The sequence below is a fragment of the Diabrotica virgifera genome, chromosome 8 (assembly GCF_917563875.1).
Source record: "Diabrotica virgifera virgifera chromosome 8, PGI_DIABVI_V3a".
NCBI classification, from domain to species: domain Eukaryota; kingdom Metazoa; phylum Arthropoda; class Insecta; order Coleoptera; family Chrysomelidae; genus Diabrotica; species Diabrotica virgifera.
In genome coordinates this window covers 77,407,439-77,428,158 of record NC_065450.1, presented here as the reverse complement: position 1 = coordinate 77,428,158, position 20,720 = coordinate 77,407,439, and the positions used below count along the sequence as shown (strand labels likewise).

Here is a 20,720-nt window from a genome sequence, read left to right as displayed (position 1 = left end):
TAACCTGGTATCTTTTATTATTGTTAAAATTTCACTTTGCGTGCTTTAATAGATGCGAATTCATTTATGACGTCGTCAAAGTTAAGTTTTGAAGCTGTTTCGTATTCAGTTGATAAGATTGCCAGATTGCTCATGCGTGTTTGACCAGTTCTCGACCGTAAATAGTTCTTAATAAGTTTAAGTTGACTAAATGTCCTTTCACACGATGCAACGCTAACGGGCATTGTAAGGTAAATTCTGTAAGCAATTTCAATATTTGGGTAAGCATCTCTTAGCTGGTACTTATGAACTGCCTGTAAAATTTCCAAGTGGGATGCCGAGCCCAACTGTTCAAACAGCTCGTTCATATGGAATTTGAAACTTCCAATGTCTCTTACTATTTCAACAGCGTCCACGTCGTCTCTGCTGTATTTGAGGCCAGAATCTTTTGCACAGTTTTCCAAATCAGAGTCTGTTGTTTTTTGCAGTGATGACCCTGATAAGAATCCAAAATCATTTGAAACTTTTGTGTAGGCCTCTGATCTTTTACTCATTTCGGTTATTAATTTGTCATAATCATAAACCAAAAAACATTCTCGTTGGAATTCTTGTCTTTGAGGTATGAGGCAAATCACATCCATGGCCATTTCTGATGATAAGGCTTTAACTCTCTTAGTTCGTTTATTTGGAAATGAACTCTCAATGCCAATTTCATCACATGTTGATACAGCTTTGGAAATTATATCATCCACACCATCATCACGCCGTTTCTTAATCTTATTGGACAGGCCATTCAACAGTTTTGATGCAATGTCAAGAGACGTGTCTTTAGCTTGTAATGACTTGTTTGTACAATCAATTGATATTAATATTTCAAACCACAAATAGAGCAGGCTTATAAACTTAAAATCAATGTTTTTGATTATTCTTGAAGCCCCAAAAACAGTTTCATTATTCCATTCATGATCTCATTTAGAACAGTGTATAATCCCTTAGTGTTTTTCTCAATAGAAGTGATGGCCTGTCTTTTTGAAGACCATCGTGTGTCACTGTTTCCCTTCAGAGTGCTACCCAAATACTTGTTAAAATATTCCCATCGTATCGATGAAGCACTGGCAAAACAGAATATACTCTGTACAATACCAAAAAAAGTGATCATCATTGGGGATACTTCTTCTGACTGAACACCAACCAAATTCAAGCTGTGCGCGGCACTTTTCACAAATCTAGCTAAGTCATTGATGTTGCCAATGTGAGCTTGTACGCTTGTAAATTCCTGCCATGTTCGATCCGTTATCGAAGCCTTGGCCACGACAATCATTTACGTCCAATCCATCTTCTTTCAATTTTGTTCGAATTTTATTTGAGATTCCTTCACCAGTTTTCTTGTGGCTAACAATAAAATCAACAAAATTCTCCACGATTTGAGCCTGACCACTAGAGAAATCAATGTATCTTATGACTTGACTCATTTGTTCGGAATGCGAAACGTCTGGAGTACAGTCAAAGATGATAGAAAAATACTTTGCTTTAATTTTCAACAAGATATATGAGCGAACTTTATTTCCAAGAAGCTCAATAATTTCATTTTGGATACCAGGTGAGAGATATCTTGTAGCATTCTTTGTTGATCTTACGTATTCAATGTGTAGTTTCAATTGGGGGTGGTAATAACTTATAAGATCCAAAGTGCTCAAAAAGACACCACAGCTTTGATCGTATATTGAATCTGATGACCCCCTAAGAGATAAATTGGTTTTTGCACAGTGCAAAATCACATCTACAACAACTTTTAATATTTTTCGCCATTTTTCCACCTCCATGTTGATTGCTTTTTGAAAATTTGCATCTAAACATAAATTTTTCTTGAGTCTAATCTAGTTCCTTCCATTTCAGATAAAAATTTCTGCGAATTTCTGAGTTTTCATGTAGTTTAAAATGAGGGTTGAGGTGCTTGCAGTCATTAAATCCTTGTTTGATATGCGCAAATACTCTAGGGCTAGAATGTTTTTCAAAAAGAAGGCACGGGAAACAATAGACATTTTTTGATGTACTGTACAACATCCACTGTCTTTTAACAGTTTCACCATTAGGTAGGTCTTTAAGGCAGGCCGCACATCAAAGAAACATAAAACGTAAATTACGTTTCATGGAAATAAACCACTGCTAAACAAATATAATATGTCCGGCCATTTATGAAACTCTCCGAAAATAAAAATGTGTCATGAGCATGAATTACACTCGTTTCATTGGTAGGCGGACTTTGAGATTTGTTTAGCAGTGTTTTCTTTTCATGAAACATGTTTTTCGTTTCATGTTTCTTTGGTGTGCGGCTTGGCTTAAAGACCACTTACTGCTCAAGTGTCTTCCATCATCTGACATTGGGAATTGAAATTGTTCAATATTTACTGTTTATAAAATTAAAATCTTGGATTTCCTAGAAGTTTTTCTTCCGCTAATTTTGCGCCCCCTCACTCTTGCGCCCTTGGCGGGCGCCTCTTTCGCCAACCCCTAAATACGTCCCTGGGATCTACTAGAGAGCTTATCTTCTATGGCAAAGCACTATCGATTTCCAAGTCGGTGAAGTACCTAGAAGTGATCCTGGATTCTAAACTGGCATGGGAAGAACATCTGGACGCCAAGTTGAAGAAGACCACTGCAGCTTACTGGCCATGCAGAAGAGCTTTCGAAGCCAAATGGAGTCTACATCCGAAAATTCTACACTGTCCATGATAAAGCCTATACTAACGTATGCAGCCATCGTGTGGTGGGCCCTGGCTAGACTCAGTCAAGGTCCAGTTGGCTCACCTACAGCGGTTGGCATCTCGGGAGCCACGAGGACCACTCCCACAGCAGCTCTTGAGGTTCTGCTTGATTTATCTCCTCTACATCTCGTTGTAGAGCACGAAGCCATGATGGCAGCCTGTCGTCTTAACTGCTCTGGATACTGGTTGGGAATGAATGGGCGGATGGGCCATTGTGACAGGCTATCGAGTGTTGTCCTGTGCTTTTTATGGTACAATGATAGCATGGTCCCTCAATTTGAGTTCTCATTTCTTTTTGGGTCAATTTTCTGACCAATATGAGTGGATAGATTGAAAACTCACACTAGTCTGTCGGAACGGGCTCACCTGGTTCACAGATGGGTCCAGAATGGACGAGTGGGCAGGTGCTGGAGTCGGATTAGAGTCTAGCCAGGCTCTCAAGCATCAATCTTTCAGGCCGAGATCTTTGCGATCCTGTTATGAGCTTAAGAGATTACAGACAGAACTTGCTCAGGCAGGATTATCTCGTATCTGCTCCGACAGCCAGGAAGCGCTAAATACTTTGAAAGCGCTCATCAGCTCTAAGCTAGTTCTTGAGTGCAAGAGAGCACTGGATGATGTTGCTCTTACCAACAGGGTTAAGTTGGTATGGGTACCGGGATACAGAGGTGTGGAAGGCAACGAACGGGCTGACGCCGTCAAAACGGAGCTCATGCATTCTGCCTGTGGGACCCGAACCTGTGATTGGGGTACCCTTCAGTACTGGTCGAGGTAATCTTAGGGAGCTTCTTTTGCGGAGGTTCCAGGGCTCCTGGGCCAGTTGTGGAGGTATGAGACAGGCCAGGCTCCACATAGTGGGGCCATCCAAAAGTTTTACAGCCCAACTGCTTCTTCTGGATCATAGAAAATGCTCCCTGGTGGTCAGTATGCTCACCAGCCACTGTAGATTCCGACGGCACCTTCATCTGCTTGGACTGGCGGATGGCTCACGGTGCCGTCTACGTAATGAGGAGGAGGGGGGAACCTCCTCACATGTCCTCTGGGAGTGCCCGACATTGGCCTATCGGAGGTGGCAGATCCTGGGATCGTCATCTATGCAGCCGAGCCAGGTGAGGGAGTTGTCTTTAAAAAAACTTGTGGCTTTCTGTGAGGTCATAAGGTTTCTGTGGGATTAGATGCTCGGGGTGACACCAGCAGATTTGCAGACCCTGCTGATTCTGACAGACATGGGAACCCGGTGCAGCCTGGGTCCCAAAAACGCGGAAGACCAGGTTCTTATGGACCTGGTCTGTAAGATATGGGTGATACAATGGACCCGCCGTAGGAGGTCTCGGTGTCTAAAGGGCTCGCAAGTGGGCCCTGCCCCGATGTACCATACCACAGTTGAATATAATTTTCCTGTACTTGTATTATACTTTTACCATGATTAAAAGGCATATTATGGGGTATAGAAACTGTTTAAAGAAAAAAATCTTTATTCATACTTAGCAATCTATATCAACATCAACACTAAACATTGTATCATTATATCACGGAAAGGTATAAATAAGGTTCTAGATGATTATATTACTAATATTTATTAAAAAGAAAGGAGAGCTAGTGGCTGTCAAACACTAGCAATCCTTTTACATGTAATGTATATATAAACCTTTAAATTATGTCTACTTCTTCCAGTCATCCTTTTCGTAGTCCCATTTAGAAGCAAGACCTTGCACAGGATTTACTTGAAGATCAATCATACGTCTCAATTGGGCTTCTCTGTGCTCCTTGTCGAAAGTAATAGGTAGAGGGCTGTACACTAAAAAATAATCATCATTAGAAGTGTATTCAAAATACACTAATCACAAAAAGTATTGCATAATTTTTGACACAGAAAAAAAGTTTTAACAGAATGTTATAATACTCGTCTATTGTCTTCTTTAGGTGTCTACAAACCCATAACTTTTCAAGTTGAAGCGTGTTTTTGCAGAAAAAAAAAACAGTCAACAAAACGTTAAAGGAGAATATTTATTTTGATCTATGCATTTTGTCTGCTTGAATTTTCAATGAGGAGGTAACTACAAAAAACTAGTATTTTTTTTCTCATGATCATCTTTCAGTGCGTCACAGTTTTTCGATTTCTTTCTAACACATTAAATTGTATGTGACAGAAAAAAAGGCACGTCGATGTCGATAGATGGCGCCATAATAAAAAAAAATATATTTTTTAATTAGATAATAATATTACAAACATAATCTGTATAATTTATAAGACTATACAAATCAAAGAAAATACCATTTTATAAATGCAAGAAACACATTTGATTTGTTTTTATTCCAAATTGAAAATAAAATGTGACAACTGTCAGATTTAACTAAAATGTCATGTTAGAATAAATGTCATAAATGTGTATTATCACGGACTTACAATTTTTCCTATCATTTCTTACGCACTGAAATGCTCATGAAAAATACTATAATATACTTTCAGAACAAGCAGACCAAATTGTAGCTTTAATAATTGGAGATGGACGATCGCAGCAATATCTTGCTGATGTTCACCAACCGAGTGTTTCAAGTGCTTTAAGAAGGTGTAGAGAAAATGGAGGATACACAAGATGACCGTTTCCAGGACCACCCAGGTGCAGGAACCCCACAGATGAATGTTATTTACAATCTGTAGACTTTGTGTACACATCATGTTACAGATTGATAACTGTGAAATGATCTTTCCACAGCCTGTGGCCTGTAATGTTCAGTTCATAAAGTACCAGTTCGGTTAGAAACAGATTAAGGAAATTTGGAATCAGAGCCTGAATGCCTGCTACTGCTCCACTGGTAACGAGTGCACACCATATAGCATGTTTAACTTTTGCACTAGAACATGTTGTTTGGGTATTAACGACTGGGCTAATATTCTTTTTACTGATGAGTCAAGAGTTGCACTTTGTGGATCTGACAGACACTTTGCACTGGCAGATCCAAAAAGTGCAAATTTTGACTCATCAATTAAAAGAATATTAGCCCAGTAACTCAGGAAACTGGATTGTGGCGTAGACTCTATAATTTTGAGCTTTACCACCTTTATACTGGGACTAGTATTGGTACGAATTAGAAAGAAGGAATGAGGTGGAGCTGTCAAAACACATTTATAACCAAAGACCGGGAGAAGAGGCAGGCCCAGAGAACGATTTAAGTACCAGGTGGATGACAACTTACAAGTATTGGGAGTATACAAGGAACGGAGCCGAGTCTGGAACAGGCCAAAACCTACCATGGGCTGCAGAGCCAATGATGATGATGATGATTTATGTTTATAAATGTACTTACCAAATCCTTTAAAGAAATAGAAGATCCAAAAAGCTCCAGATACTAATACTAAACCCAATCCAACGACTGACTTCCATTCTCCTGTTGGGGCTTTAAATTCAGCAAAAGTTTGGCAGAACGAAGCTCTGTATAAAGCTTTCTTTTCTTCCATACTTAAATTTTTCCAATCACCTTTCTCCTTTTCTCTCAAAGCCTATAAAAATAGTATACATAACACATAATCATCAAATTGAAATTGATCAAAGAAAAAATTTCAGTTTATATATCCTGCAATCCAATTTGATCAATTCACAACATACAGATATACAAGGTTGTTCAATAAGTTTTGCGATTCAATAATAAAAACACAATTTTATGACTTAAAATACACTTTATTATTTAGTATAGTCTCCCTGAACCTCAATACACTTGTTCCAACAAGATTTCAATTTATAAATTCCATCCTAAAAGGGAGAATCAGGAAGGGCTGCAAAATACGCTTCCACAGCTGTTATATGCTCATCATTTGATGAAAAACACTTTCCACGAATAATTTTTCTAAGGTATTGCAACAAATGGAAGTCACTAGGAACCAAATCTGTTTAATACTGTGGATGCTCCAACAATCCGAATATTAATTCATGGATTTAGCCATTGGTAAAATGATCATATGACATGGTGCATTGTCCTGATGAAAAAGGATTTTTTTCTTTTGCAAAACAGGTCTTTTTTCATGATTTTTTTTCCTTCAGCTGGTCTAAAAGGTTACAATAATACCAGAGTTTATTGTTTTATCAGTTTGCAAGTAATCCACAAAAAAATTCCTCTTACATCCCAAAAACTGATGCTAAAATCTTCTTGGCCCATTTCTGAACACGAACTCGTTTTAGAGCCAAAAAACCAGGTTCTACCACTCTTTAACCTCTTGTTTTGATTCAGGATTATGGTGGTAGACCTAGTCTCATCCATTTTGAGGAATAGACATACAAAATCTACTTTACCCTTTTGAAAACGCTTTAATAAGTGTCACTGAGAGGGTCGCATTTAAATGTATTTGTGTTCTGTTGTTAGCAAATGCGGCACTCATTGTGACCCAACTTTTTGAAACCCAATACTTCGTCCAAAATATTGCTTACACTGCCCAATGAGATGCCTAGGGATCCTACTAAATCACTCAGTTACTAGGTGAGTTTCCAATACCATATCATGTATTTTTTCTACCATTTTTGGTGTTGCTGCTGTTTTTGGGTGTGCTTGATGTGGACAGTCTTAAAGGCTTGAACGATCACATTTAAATTTAGCAACTCATCTTTTTACTGTAATAATTGAAGGCGAAGAGTCCTTATACACTTTCAATATTCATTCACAAATTTCCTTTGATTTTAAATCTTTCAAAAATAAAATTTCAATCACTGCACAATACTTGATTATTTCCATTGTAAAAAATACTGACACATCGATAGTAATAGGCTTCTAAACAAAAAATGAATTGACATATTTAAATGAAACTTCACACAAGTCCACATGAAGGGTGTGCCAAACAAAAAAAATTAGGCTAGTAGCAACGCCCTCTCTTATCGAACCACAAAACTCATTGAAAAACCTAGTAGTCCAGTCATCAGAGACTAAAATGCCACTGAAGCTCTAAAAGTCATCCAAAAAAGCTGAATTTTGTCCAGAATGTCAATTTCGGGACTCTAAAAAACCTTCTGTTTTTTCTGTTTCCCACAATCTTAGGGAGCGTTCAAGTATTACTTAAAGCAGTTTGGGGGAGGGGGGTCTTGTAAAGCGTTACAGCGCTTTACATGGGGTGAGGGGGTTCGAACAGAGAGTTACGTAACATTCTTTTTTAACTTAAATAAAAAAAACTACATAATTTTTTTTATGTTTTACATAGACCCCTGAATTGTATTATGTTGCACCCTCACACAGGGTTACCAGGTCTACCGATTTTTCAGCAAACCCACTGATTTGAACTCTGATCTACTGAAAACTGTATAAAACCTACTGATTTCGAATCTACTTATCTACTGAAAACTATAAAATCTTTTAAAAACTATAAAAAGTTCTTTTACCGAGCTTTTGGTACTTTTCGCAACCTCGTTTTCCATTTAGGTTCAAATGGCCACTTGGGTGTTACGTAATACCTGAATGCTCCCTTGCGGGAGTTATAGGGGGGATCACATGGGTATGAGTGAAAAATTTTTTTGGGTTCCAAAAGTAGAAATTCTCAGCAAAATTCAGCTTGTTTGTCTCGTTTGATAATTGATTATTTTTTCATGTTTACTATTAAGACTGCTTACATTTGTGTCGGCTGAGGGTTCTCTCCACCTAATGGCTGGCATTGGGAAATCTGACCTATCTGCATAATTAGGTTCTCCATTGTATCCAAAACCTACTATTTCCCTTTTGCCAATTAAAGTGCGGGCATAACTGCTCATAGCAGCAGCTTGTCCAGTAGTTTTTGGAACATTTCTGATTGCTCTTGCAGTAAGAGCAAACAAAGTGGACGCCATGTTGATCTAAAAGTAAAACAATTTAATTAAAAAAACTATAATTTTAATTTTGGTTAACCTCTTAATGAACCATTTATTTTTTCAAAAACGGTCCCAAAAAGGCTCATTTTTTTTATTAATGCACTTGCTACTTCTTGTAGAATTAAAAAATGTCATACAATGTCAATTTTTGCTTTGTTTTTTATTTTTTTTAATGGTTGAAGATATGTATAACAACTATCCCGAGATATCTCATTGATGGGTTTTTGGTTGGATAAATAAAACCTGCGAGGTTTTGTTGTCTACCTTGCCTAGAGCATTGTATGTTCGTTGTTTATCTAAAACGCATTCCCAGCCATGTAGACAACAAAAGAGTCATTTGGTAACATTTCACTTTCACTGTCACTTTCTAAAGTGAATACAGTGGAAACATCTAGCTCAAGAGTGTCATCTGAATCTTCACTACCCTGGCTAGAATTCATAGTGAATAAAATAATGATTCAATTTTATAAAATTCAGGGTCAAACAAGATACAGTGGAACCCCGATAAGTCGGCCCCCGATAACCCGGAAGTCCGGCTAACCCGGACCGATTTTCATCAGACAAAAATTTAACAAATAAACAATTTAACAATTTTATCAAATAAAAATGTATGTAGGTCAAATAATATTTGAGAGATAATGTGTATTTGTGTAATTTGAACACATATAAGTACAACAGTAAAAATGATTCATGCACACGGCGGCAGGCAGAGCGACCGTCTCAGCTTATCGGAAAGAACAGGCACCTGTCTGTATTCCTTTTCCGTTATTTATGTCAAACTGTCTTAGCATTGTTTAAAATAGACGTGACTATTTAAAAATTCTTTTTTAAAACAATGGCCTTAGTCTGTTCTTAAATAACAACATTGTTCCTTGTGACCGTATTGTGTGTAGTACAGCGTATTAATCACTTCCGTTCTGTAATCGTGCTTCAGATTGTGTTTGCCTGATTTTTGTCTACGTAATGGTAACAAAACTGTAATGTTAACAAAACATAAAAATGTTGTGACAATGGAAAAGAAACTAGAAACATTAGGTAGGATTGATAAAGGCGAATCTTTAAAATAAATTTATTGCAGCATCATAATATGATATTATGATACCATAGGTCTGGATCCCGCGTATGAAAAAAAAGTTGATTAATAGCAAGCTAAAAATTTGTTAATAGCTTAAGGGTGTCTAGTCGGATAAACTTTGATATATGAGAACACTGGAACAGGGGCAGTTTTAATTGTGGAACAGGTAAAAAATCTGGAACGGTCAGAACACGAAAATGGCACATTTGTTTTGTCCGACAGAACAGACATAAACTCTCCGAACAGAGATTAAACTCTCATGCAAAAATCAGACTGCTATTTATCACCTGTCATAATTCCTGTCATTTGACATATTCTACATGTTCCACTCATTAAAACGCCAATTTGGTGATAAATAGCAGTCTGATTTTTGCATGAGAGTTTAATCTCTGTTCGGAGAGTTTAAGTCTGTTCTGTCGGACAAAATACATGTGCCGTTTTCGTGGTCTGACCGTTCCAAATTTTTAGCCTGTTCCACAGTTAAAACTTCCCCTGTTCCAGTGTTCCCATATATTAATGTTTGTCCGACTAGACACCCTTAAGCTAATAACAAATTTTCAGCTTGCTATTTATCAACTTTTTTTTCGTACGCGGGATCCAGACCTACCATATTATGGTGTCGGTACATCTCTACAGTATGACTGAGTTTTTTACCAAGAAATGAACAAAACTCTACACTCTATACAACTATACGTAATTTAGATGTGTACTGTGCATATGTGTTTCATGTTTTTGTAATTATAATGGAGGTTATTTATTAATTTTTACTATATTCTCCGGCTAACCCGGATTTTCGATAACCCGGATCGGCCGCGGTCCCGATTAATCCGGGTTATCGAGGTTCCACTGTAATGCTTATTCAAGCCTCAACGAAATTAAAATAGGTGTTCTGCAGGGTAGTGTTCTGGGGCCGATCCTCTATTTACTATTCACAAGTGACATACCAGAGTTAGAAGACAACACTATAGTCACTTTTGTAGATGACACTGCCATTCTGGCTGTTAATCTCCCTAAATGAAAGTAAATCGGTTCATACAGAATTTACTAACAAACGTGAAGAACACAAGCATGTAAATATAAACGGACATGAGATTCTATATGCTAATACAGCCAAATATCTAGGTTAACCCTAGATGCAAAGCTGCACTGGAAATCACATGCAAAGAAAAAACAGGAAGAATTGGGTATTAGACTCAAAAAGATTGGCTTGAAGACACTCAGCCTTGTCAATTCATAACAAGCTTTTACTCTACAACCAGATTCTAAAACCTAAGTGGATGTATGGCATCCAACTGTGGGGTTGTACCAAAAAAAAAACTAATTCGCAAAATTAAATTCCGAGGGAGGACGCTCAAAATTTCGAAGATGGACGATAATTCTAGGAAAACAATTCATTTTGTCATTTGACCTCACAGTTCTAAAACTTTAAATTAAAATCATTCACACGAGTGTTTTGCCAAAGCAACCACTAAGTTTTGCCACTAAGACATCTTATATTAGACATTCATTAAAATTTGATGCTAACTACTGATTTGTTTTTACCTTTTTTTCATAAAAAAATCTGACACCCCGATAATCACACAGCATTTTAAAATTATTAATCTATCTTAGAATATCTTATTTCGTTTTTAATTTAATTAATAGGTACACTACAATTTATTTTACACCAATAGATAACGATTTTTAATGAAATAAAAATTGGAAACTAAGTAGGTGAATTTATTTTATAATAATTGTGTTCTGGAAATTACGCGGTGGTCGGAATATTTTGCATAAGAATGTACATTCTATGTACAGAATATATACTACATTTAATACAAACATTAAATTAACAAAATGTGTAATTTGGCAGTGGTTAGGTTAGGTCATTACGTAGAGTATAATAGGAATGAATACTAAAGAACACTGCAATAGTTGTTTTAAGTCGAAATAATTGTTAATTACAACATAAACCGACCGCAAATATGTACACAAATTAATGGCAAAGTCAATGTTTTCCTAGAGTTGATGCTTTTCAAATTCGCCACCAGGCGTCGCCCACTTTGCAGTTCCTCGCCAATAGCAAAATAATCCAGACTTTCTAAAATAAAGTATTGAGCATTGTTAATGCACCTTGGCACATCCATGACCAAGATATCCACAGAGACCTAGAGGTGGGGTATGTTGATGAAGAAATACAAAAATCGCCTGCAAGCAGGAGAAAGGCTTTCACAGCACCAAAACATTGATGCCATTCAGCTTCTAGATAACTCTAGCCAAAAAAGACGACTCAAGAAGACAAAGACATATGAATTAGTGTAGTGCATGGTGAAACTTAAGTAAAAAAGCTATTATTGTGATTGGTGCACAAGAAAAAAGGGGTTTAAAAATTAGAACAAACTAAGAATACACCACTGGGTGATTCTTAGATTAAATTAGATATAGCTCAAAACGAAATATCTCGGGTTGGTTATTTTAGATACAAGTGTAAGACGAATTATCTCGGGTTAAGTAGTTTCTTAAGGGGTTAAACAGTCAGTCTTAAAAAGTATGCCTAATTTTATTAGGAAAATAATACAAGTAAATTTTGTGGAGTTACAATTCTAAAAAATAGGATAGGCTAACGCAAAATCAGTTTAGATTATAGAAATTCCATACAGATAAGCATTTGCAAATTGCAGACACTGGTATTACAAGTATGTATTACGTAAACCCATTGTATCACAAAATGTCGATATTAATTTCAAAAAAAAACTTTTTGTACATAAATCTAAAATTTGAATTAGATAGAAAAATATAATATATAAAATTGCACGGTAATTTATTTAAAAGAAATTAATTTACTTACCTCCTTAATTCACTAAATTGTCCTCAATAATCAAGATGGTGCCGACTTAAATGACAGTGACAGATGACAAAAGGTGTCAGCACAAGGCACGAGGTACGAGGTTGCCAGCTTGACTTTTCTGTTAACGGATTCTTATGAAAATTTTATTACAAAAATTAGGAAATTACTTAAACGCAAAGTACTTTAAATTTCTATAAATAAAGTATTCTAAGAATACTTATAAATTTTATATAAGGAAGTAAAATCTGATATAGAATTTTTATTACAACTTCTACAAAAGCGTACTATGGGTTGCCTGACAATAGCAAAACTCACCTCACGGATAGCGCAAAAAAGTACCGTCGCAGAATATCTTAAGAACTTAACTATGTATATGGCTAGTTATTCTGTGGTACCGTTGTGACAGTCATGGGGGCCAGAAGGGGGGTGCAAGGCAGTGAAATTGCTCCCCCTGTCCGGAAGGAAGATACATAGCTGTATAGGGTGAGGCAGATAACTGGCCTATTAGAAATATCTCGAGAACTAAAGGCAACAGAATCATGAAAATTGGAATGATCTCTTTGCAACTTCCGGTTATACCGGAAGTTGCTTATAACTTCGTTTTTTTAAATGGGACACCCTGTATATTTTTACATTTTTGGATTCTCCTCAATATCTTCTTTCTTAAAATATGAGGTTTTATAATATTATACAGGGTGTTTTAAAAGATATTTACGTTTTTTTTATTAATTTCGTAGCAATATTCACACCCTGTAGAATTGTAACAGTTTGACATTAAAAACTCTGCTTACGTTCAAGTGATTTTTAATATAGTCTACTATTGTTAAGAATCATTAGTATAGCTAATTTTGAAATTTTAGTATACAGGGTTCGTCGAAACACGGAATGAATATTTTTTGAGTTTTCTTAAATGGAACACCCTGTATTTTAGTATTGTAATGAAATGATATTTCATGGTACTTTTTTATTTTATAAATATTCCCTATACCTTATTGCTTTAATTTGTGAGTTATTGGTGATTCAAGCTAAACATTAATTGCAACAAAAAATACGTAAAATTTTATTAGGTTGGCCGTGAAAAAATTCAATCACAAATAATTTTTCAGAAACAAATACATATTAATCAAGACTGATCCTTAAAATTACCAATAATGGTTTAGCTATCAAAATACCTACGTAGTTAAGATTGTTGGTGCGATTAACAATTAAGCACAAATTAAAGCAGTTAGATATAGGGAATGCTTATAAAATAAAAAAGTACCATGAAATATCATTTCATTACAATACTAAAATACAGGGTGTTCCATTTAAGAAAACTCAAAAAATATTCATTCCGTGTTTCGACCAACCCTGTATACTAAAATTTCAAAATTAGCTATACTAATGATTCTTAACAATAGTAGACTATATTAAAAATCACTTGAACGTAAGCAGAGTTTTTAATGTCAAACTGTTACAATTCTACAGGGTGTGAATATTGCTACGAAATTAATAAAAAAACGTAAATATCTTTTAAAATACCCTGTATAATATTATAAAACCTCATATTTTAAGAAAGAAGATATTGAGGAGAATCCAAAAATGTAAAAATATACAGGGTGTCCCATTTAAAAAAACGAAGTTATAAGCAACTTCCGGTATAACCGGAAGTAGCAAATAGATGAAAATATTTTCATTAAATAGATGACTCTTCAAGACCCCTTAATTCAAATTTTCATGATACTGTTGCCTTTAGTTCTCGAGATATTTCTAATAGGCCCTTTATTTGCCTCACCCTGTATAGCTATACATATTTTATATTGGTTAATATAGTATAGATTCAGCTCCACCACCGTGAATCCTGGCGGCGCCCATAGTATCAATTATGGTCGCCTTCTTACAGAGGGAAATAGAATTCTAAATAATCCTTGAGGTCATGGGCATGAGAGCATGTTCTTGTTCGATACTAAGTTAGGTGCTAGGTACTAAGACATTATTGTCCAGGTCCGGCAATAACGGACCTGCAAGGGATGCACTGCAGGCAGGCGCCCCTGTTTGGGGGCGCCAAAATGATCTTTTTTTTCTGCCGGTGCTATACAAAATAATAATTATTTAAAAGAAACCGAAGGGCGGTTTTTTGCAGGCGGGCGCCTTATACCCTAGTGCCGGTACTATTGTGACTGATATAATATATCGCCATCTTTTAAATGGCCTTCCTAATGCATGATCTGGTTCCTGTTGGTTTTAAATTCCCTGCTATCCTGGCTTTTTTCTCACCATTGATTCGTCTAAGCTAAGATGACGTTAGTTCCACTCTCTGCATCTTTGCCTTCCTTTCATACAATATTATGGATAGGATTATTACAGATATTACAGATACCTCTGATTTGGTTATTTGGTATTCTATCTTATGTTTTCTCAGATATTAATGTCAATGTTGTCATTTCTATGATTCTAGTATTCTATACTATTCGATATGATAAAATGCAAAATTAGGTTCAAATTCTGAATTGGATACCTCCCATGGAAGGACCATATCTCAGATCTCATAAGGTAGGTAGGTATACGCCTACTGCTGAGCACCTAAGGAGAAGAGTGTGCTGCTAACAGGGTAGAATACATACATTGTACATAAATATATGTTTTTTGCTTAGTTTCTATTTTTATGAAGCTATTCGCTCCAGGTAATTTTAGCTTTCAATTTATTTTAATTAGAAAATATATTATATTGTTACAGAGGATCCCTTCTTTCTGATCCCTTGATTCTGCTCTATCTTCCTTTACCTATAGGTACCTATCCATTTAACAACGTTACGATTTTTTTCTATAATTCCAGTATTTTCTTGCTTTTTTTCCGTCTCAATTTTTAATAAAAACACTTTATATTCGATATATTTTTGTATTTACTGTTCTTTTCTTCTTCTATGTTTATAGTTCTTTATATAGCCGGTTCTCTAAACTCAGACACAACTGGCAAAGTGATTTTAGTAAGTATTTTTTTTTTGTTTTTTGTCTATTTTGCAAAAATTGGCAAAATTACTAACTATTTAGTAATTATTAATTATTTAGTAATTATTTTTTTTTGTCAATTTTACCAAATTGGCCAAATTACTTATAGGTCTGGATTCCGCGTATAAAAAAAATTGATTAGTAGCAAGCTGAAAATTTGTTAATAGCTTAAGGGTGTCTAGTCGGACAAACTTTGATATATGGGAACACTGGAACATGAGAAGCTTTAATTGTGGAACAGGTTGAAAATTTGGAACGGTCAGACCACGAAAACGGCACATGTATTTTGTCCGACAGAACAGACTTAAACTCTCCGAACAGAGAGTAAACTCTCATGCAAAAATCAGAGTGCTATTTATCACCAAATGGGCGTTTTAATGAGTGGAACATGTAGAATATGTCAAATGACAGGAATTATGACAGGTGATAAATAGCAGTTTGACTTTTGCATGAGGGTTTAATCTCTGTTCGGAGAGTTTAAGTCTATTCTGTCGGACAAAATAAATGTGACGTTTTCGTGGTCTGACCGTTCCAAATTTTTAACCTGTTCCACAATTAAAACTGCCCCTGTTCCAGTGTTCCCATATATCAAAAATTATCCGACTAGACACCCTTAAGCTATTAACAAATTTTCAGCTTGCTATTAATCAACTTTTTTTCATACGCGGGATCCAGACCTATTACTAAAATCACTAGCCAGTTGTGTCTGAGTTTAGCGAACCGACCTTATTTTTTGTGTTCGTTTATTTTTTAACCGTTATATATATTGTGGTTCTTGTGTGTTGAAACACGATTTTGACTCTTTTTATTGTGGTTAATATATTCTTTTTGTAAGACATCCCTGATTAGTAACGTGATCGGTTTACGATATCTTCAGGATTCCACGATAAAGCCACATTTCAGAAGCCTAAATTTTTTTGCAGGTAACGTCTGTGAGATTCCACGACTCAACTCCGTACAACAGTATTGGCAAGATATAAGTACCTACCATCGTCGTAACCTGATTTTTGTGGGTATTGATCAATCATGTCATTAGAATAGTTTAGCCATTTTTTGAAATGCAAATCTTGCTTTCTCTATCTTATATTATTTGATTTCTAGGGAATGGTTCCAATTTTCATTGAAGTTCGTACCAAGGTAGGTGTATGTTTTTACTTTTTCTATTCGTCGACCGTTCACACTGATTCGTGCAAATTGCTGTTCCTTCTTATTATTGAATCAATACACAATATTAAAATATATACATTTTTTAATGAAAATGTTTCATTTAAAATTCAATAGAGGCATATTAGTTTGGTAACTAACACAAAAAAAATAAATTATTAAATTATACAATAACATGTTATCAAAACATATAAACTCACAAGCAAATACCGAAGTCATATAAAATCATCTAAAATATATATTGATGCGTCATCGGTACTAATGGTAGGGGAGCCCAAGCGAGGATTTTTGCAGTTACTCGAGCGCGTCAGATTATCATGTGGGGAGAAACGTGGTACCCTGCAGATGTACCTCTGCCATATATTGGCTCTTAACACAGGGGAATTCGTTAAGGGGGGTCCGAAAAAAATCTATCTTTAGAAAAACTCGAAATTGTCAGATTAAGATAAGGTAAGTTAAGTACATGCAAACGAGTGTATATTTAAAAAATCTGACGATTTGAACGGGGCGTAAGAAAATGGACGAGTCAAAAAGTTTCACAAAAAAAAGCGAATATTTCGCGAAATGAACGTCAGAACGTATATCGAAAAACTAAAAAATACGCGATATTTCGCGAAATGAACATCACATCGAAAAACTGCAAAATACACTTATTCAATGTTATTGAAAAATCTATCGAATGGTATCAAATACGATCCCCACGGAGGTGGGGTAGGGGGTTACTTTAAAATCTTAAATGTGAGCCCCAAATTTTTATCGCAGATTTGGATTGTTTACGTAAAAATAAGCAACTTTTATTTGAGACATTTTTTCGAATTATGGATAGCTGGCGCTATAATCGGAAAAAACCATTATTGGAAATGGAAAACTTTACTTAACTTTTTTTGGTTTTAGGACCTAATAATCACAACCCAATAGGTCCCCATAACGCAGTGACTGCAAATTTAGCATGCTTTTCTTCCCTATTATAAATAACATTTTGAGATTAATCGTTAGTAATTTTCTACCATCTGAGCTATTCGCATTAGAAACTGTCATTTTAATTAATTATAAATGAAAAATTCTATGGATTCTTATGAAATATTAATTAATTATCTAAATATTCAATTATTTACATTGTTACGCCTATTTTAAATGAAAAGTTAGTTTCTCAATCTGAAAAAAGTAGTAAACTTTTTTTAAATGCCTTTTCTTATTTAAGAACAAGTGACTTCAATATTTTGTTTGCTTGTTTATTAAATATACATTTCATTTTTTTATTCTAGAATTTTTGATTATACGGTAATATAAGGCTTATATTTTATAATATCACTGTTCATTCAGAACTGGACCTGATCCAACGATTTTTCTATTTTTCGTATATGGTATGATTCCTATCAGAACACCACTAAAAATAATCCAACAAGCTGCTTGGTAAAATGACATATTCCACGTCTTCGTTAAATCGTATATGAACCCTAAAAAATAATAATTTAAATAAGAACATTTTAATTATACAGCAGTTATGATAAAGTAGTTAAATATTTATTTGTACAGAGTGCTTCTTTTGGAGTTCCAATTAGACGTTTTAGGTGAAGTTGACATTATATTGTTCTTCTCCCTGGTGCTCTCTTTCCAAATACCTTGTAGAATAAGTTGCAACAAGCCATATTTCTGTTCATTTCTTATAACATAGCCAAGATGAAGATATTCTACTATGCGCTATTTGATTGTGCTAATAATCTCTCGCATTCCTTGCCCATTCTACGTACGAGCTCAACATTAGCCACACTATCCACCCATGAAATTCTTACGCATCTATAACACCACATCTCGAAGGGCTTGAGTTTTCCTAAAGAAACTTCAGGAAGTGTCTAAAACTGTCCTTATACTTCATATTATAACGTAAAAAATACATGGCACCTGATGATATAGAGACATTTTGGTACTCAGTGGTAAATCATGACTTCTTTGAAAAGAGGCTTCATTTTACAAATGCTGATATTGCTTTCTTTAAGCGTTGTTTTCTTTCAGTAGAGTAGTCCCATTGGCTGTTTATTTTGGTACAAGATATGTGTAGCTGTTTAACCTGTCAATTACCTGTTGGTTAACCAAAAGCCATGTATTTATTATTTCGCACTTACTGACTAGGTACCATGTACTTTGTTTTTTTTTTGTTCGTATTGAGATCCAGTGCATATTTTCTATTTATATCCCAGAGAACTGCATTTCTCGCCAGTGGCGCACAATCCCCGTACATGCGACACTATATATACATGAAATTTTCGATTTTCTAAATCTGACTGAATTGAAAATTGGGCCAAATGCCATCTTAAAGTATAGGAAAAGACTCGTCCATCCATATGTCAACCATCTATTTTGGTCCAAGGGTGTGGATTTTACGACCCTTCCCATTTAGGATGTGTTTTTCGTTCTCGTCCCCAAAACTCCCAAAAATTTCGAAAATTTATGTCCGATCTTTGCGGCTTCTGATAGTAGTGATTATTACCTTTCCAACGCATGTTTAATTTTTAAAATTGGTTATACCATTCAAAAGTTACCGAGCTAAGAAATTTTATTCAATTTCTATTTAAATAGGGGAAAATGTTTGTGGATATGTATGTATGTATGTGTGTGGAAAAATTACACCGATCTGAATTTTTTTCTGAGTTTCAAAAGGGGGTCAGGGCCGATTCAGAACCGGTGTAGTTTGTGACTTTTGACCACCCATAAACCAGCTAGAGGACTTGGTAGGTACAAAACGGCATATTTTTGGGGGCATATATCTTATGTTCAAGGAAAGACAGGAAAACCGCAAATACACGAAATCAATAGCGTTGAGTTAAGTTTTCAAATGGCGCTTAAGTGGTTAGGATAAGACATACTCACGGCTCAGTATAGCTGAAAAACTTAAAAACTAAACTTTGAAAATTTTGGTATTTCGACAATTACTCAAAATTCCAACCCACGAATTGCGCCAATAACTGAGCGTTTGTAGGAGGACTCTAGACGCATCTAACGGTGTATACCTCATATCTGGGTAAATTATAATTTTTAAGTTATAGGCTTTAAAAATGTGATCAAATCTATTTCCTATGGGAAAAACGGTTTTTCAAGCTCAATAATCACTGTAATAACTCAGTTATCATATTTGACCTTGGATGCATCAGATAATACTTGTCAATACCTTTCAAACCCATGTTTATTGATCAAAATCGGTTAAGCCGTTTCGAAGTTATCAAACTCTAAAATATAATCCATTTGACCATCATCGCCGAAATGGTTTATGTGGTTGTAGTGGTTCTCTCTCTCTCTCCGTCTCTCTCTCTCTCTCTCTCTCTCTCACTCTCTCTCTCTCTCCTATGGCGCTACAACCTAAGTCGGGCTCTGGCCTCCCCTAGCTGTAGTGCACTATGGTTACGACGCTAAATTTGATAGGGCAATCCGACCACCCAATACTTTTTTTTCAATGTATTTCGAATAGAAAAAAAATCTAGTGTACATTCGAAGGACACTAGATCATTTGAGAGATAATGCTAGAAAGGCGACCATTTATAACGGTTAACGTGGAATCGAAAAACATTACGTCAATTTCATACATTTAATTTATAAATAACTTTAAAAAACTCCTGATACAAGAATAAAAAAAGAATGTGTGTGTACTTTGTACGCACGTAAGAAGTTATACTTCTATTATATAATTTCAAAGAAATAAATATATTTAACAGGTTATTTGTATTTTTTTTAAATATTAAACTAACTTTCTTACCAACCACTTTTAAATTTTTTTATTAAAACGATACCAAAAATAAAAAAAAAGAATATGAATCGTCCGGAATTTGAACCCGGCACTGAGCTATATTCCCTTTGCTTTGACAGGTTACAAAATTTCTCATACATACTGACAAATTTGATAGACCAAGTGAAGTATACAAAAATACTTTTAATATATGTACTTACTATTATTATAAAATATCTTATTCCCGAGGAAGACAAATCCAAAGACACAACAATTATAATAAATAATACATTTACTAAAAACACTAATATATCATTTAAATGACATATAAACATTTAATGACTTATTTGCGCTGATAGCGCTGATACATACATATCTT

At 35.3% G+C, this 20,720-nt stretch overlaps 2 protein-coding genes across 8 annotated transcripts in view; both read right to left on the bottom strand.

Annotated features, from left to right (window-relative positions):
* Positions 1 to 4,201: 4,201 nt before the first annotated feature.
* Positions 4,202 to 12,607, bottom strand: LOC114332183 (cytochrome c oxidase subunit 4 isoform 1, mitochondrial). Its single transcript, XM_028281920.2, has 4 exons — positions 12,472 to 12,607; positions 8,336 to 8,554; positions 6,054 to 6,246; positions 4,202 to 4,542 (listed from the first exon to the last, which is right to left on the bottom strand). The coding sequence occupies exons 2-4, from the start codon at positions 8,546 to 8,548 to the stop codon at positions 4,406 to 4,408; spliced, it is 543 nt and encodes a 180-aa protein (XP_028137721.2). The 5' UTR covers positions 8,549 to 8,554; positions 12,472 to 12,607; the 3' UTR covers positions 4,202 to 4,405.
* A 4,083-nt stretch (positions 12,608 to 16,690) lies between these two features.
* The window catches only part of LOC114332180 (monocarboxylate transporter 13), a 216,540-nt gene continuing 212,510 nt past the window's right edge, over positions 16,691 to 20,720 (bottom strand). For all 7 annotated transcript variants that reach the window (XR_007699988.1, XM_050657559.1, XM_050657558.1 and 4 more), the window contains one exon: positions 16,691 to 18,080. Coding sequence is in view for 6 of the 7 variants with exons in the window: in XM_050657559.1 (XP_050513516.1) it covers positions 17,932 to 18,080 (149 nt within the window). In the remaining variant the exon portion in view is untranslated. The remainder of the gene's footprint in view (positions 18,081 to 20,720) is intronic.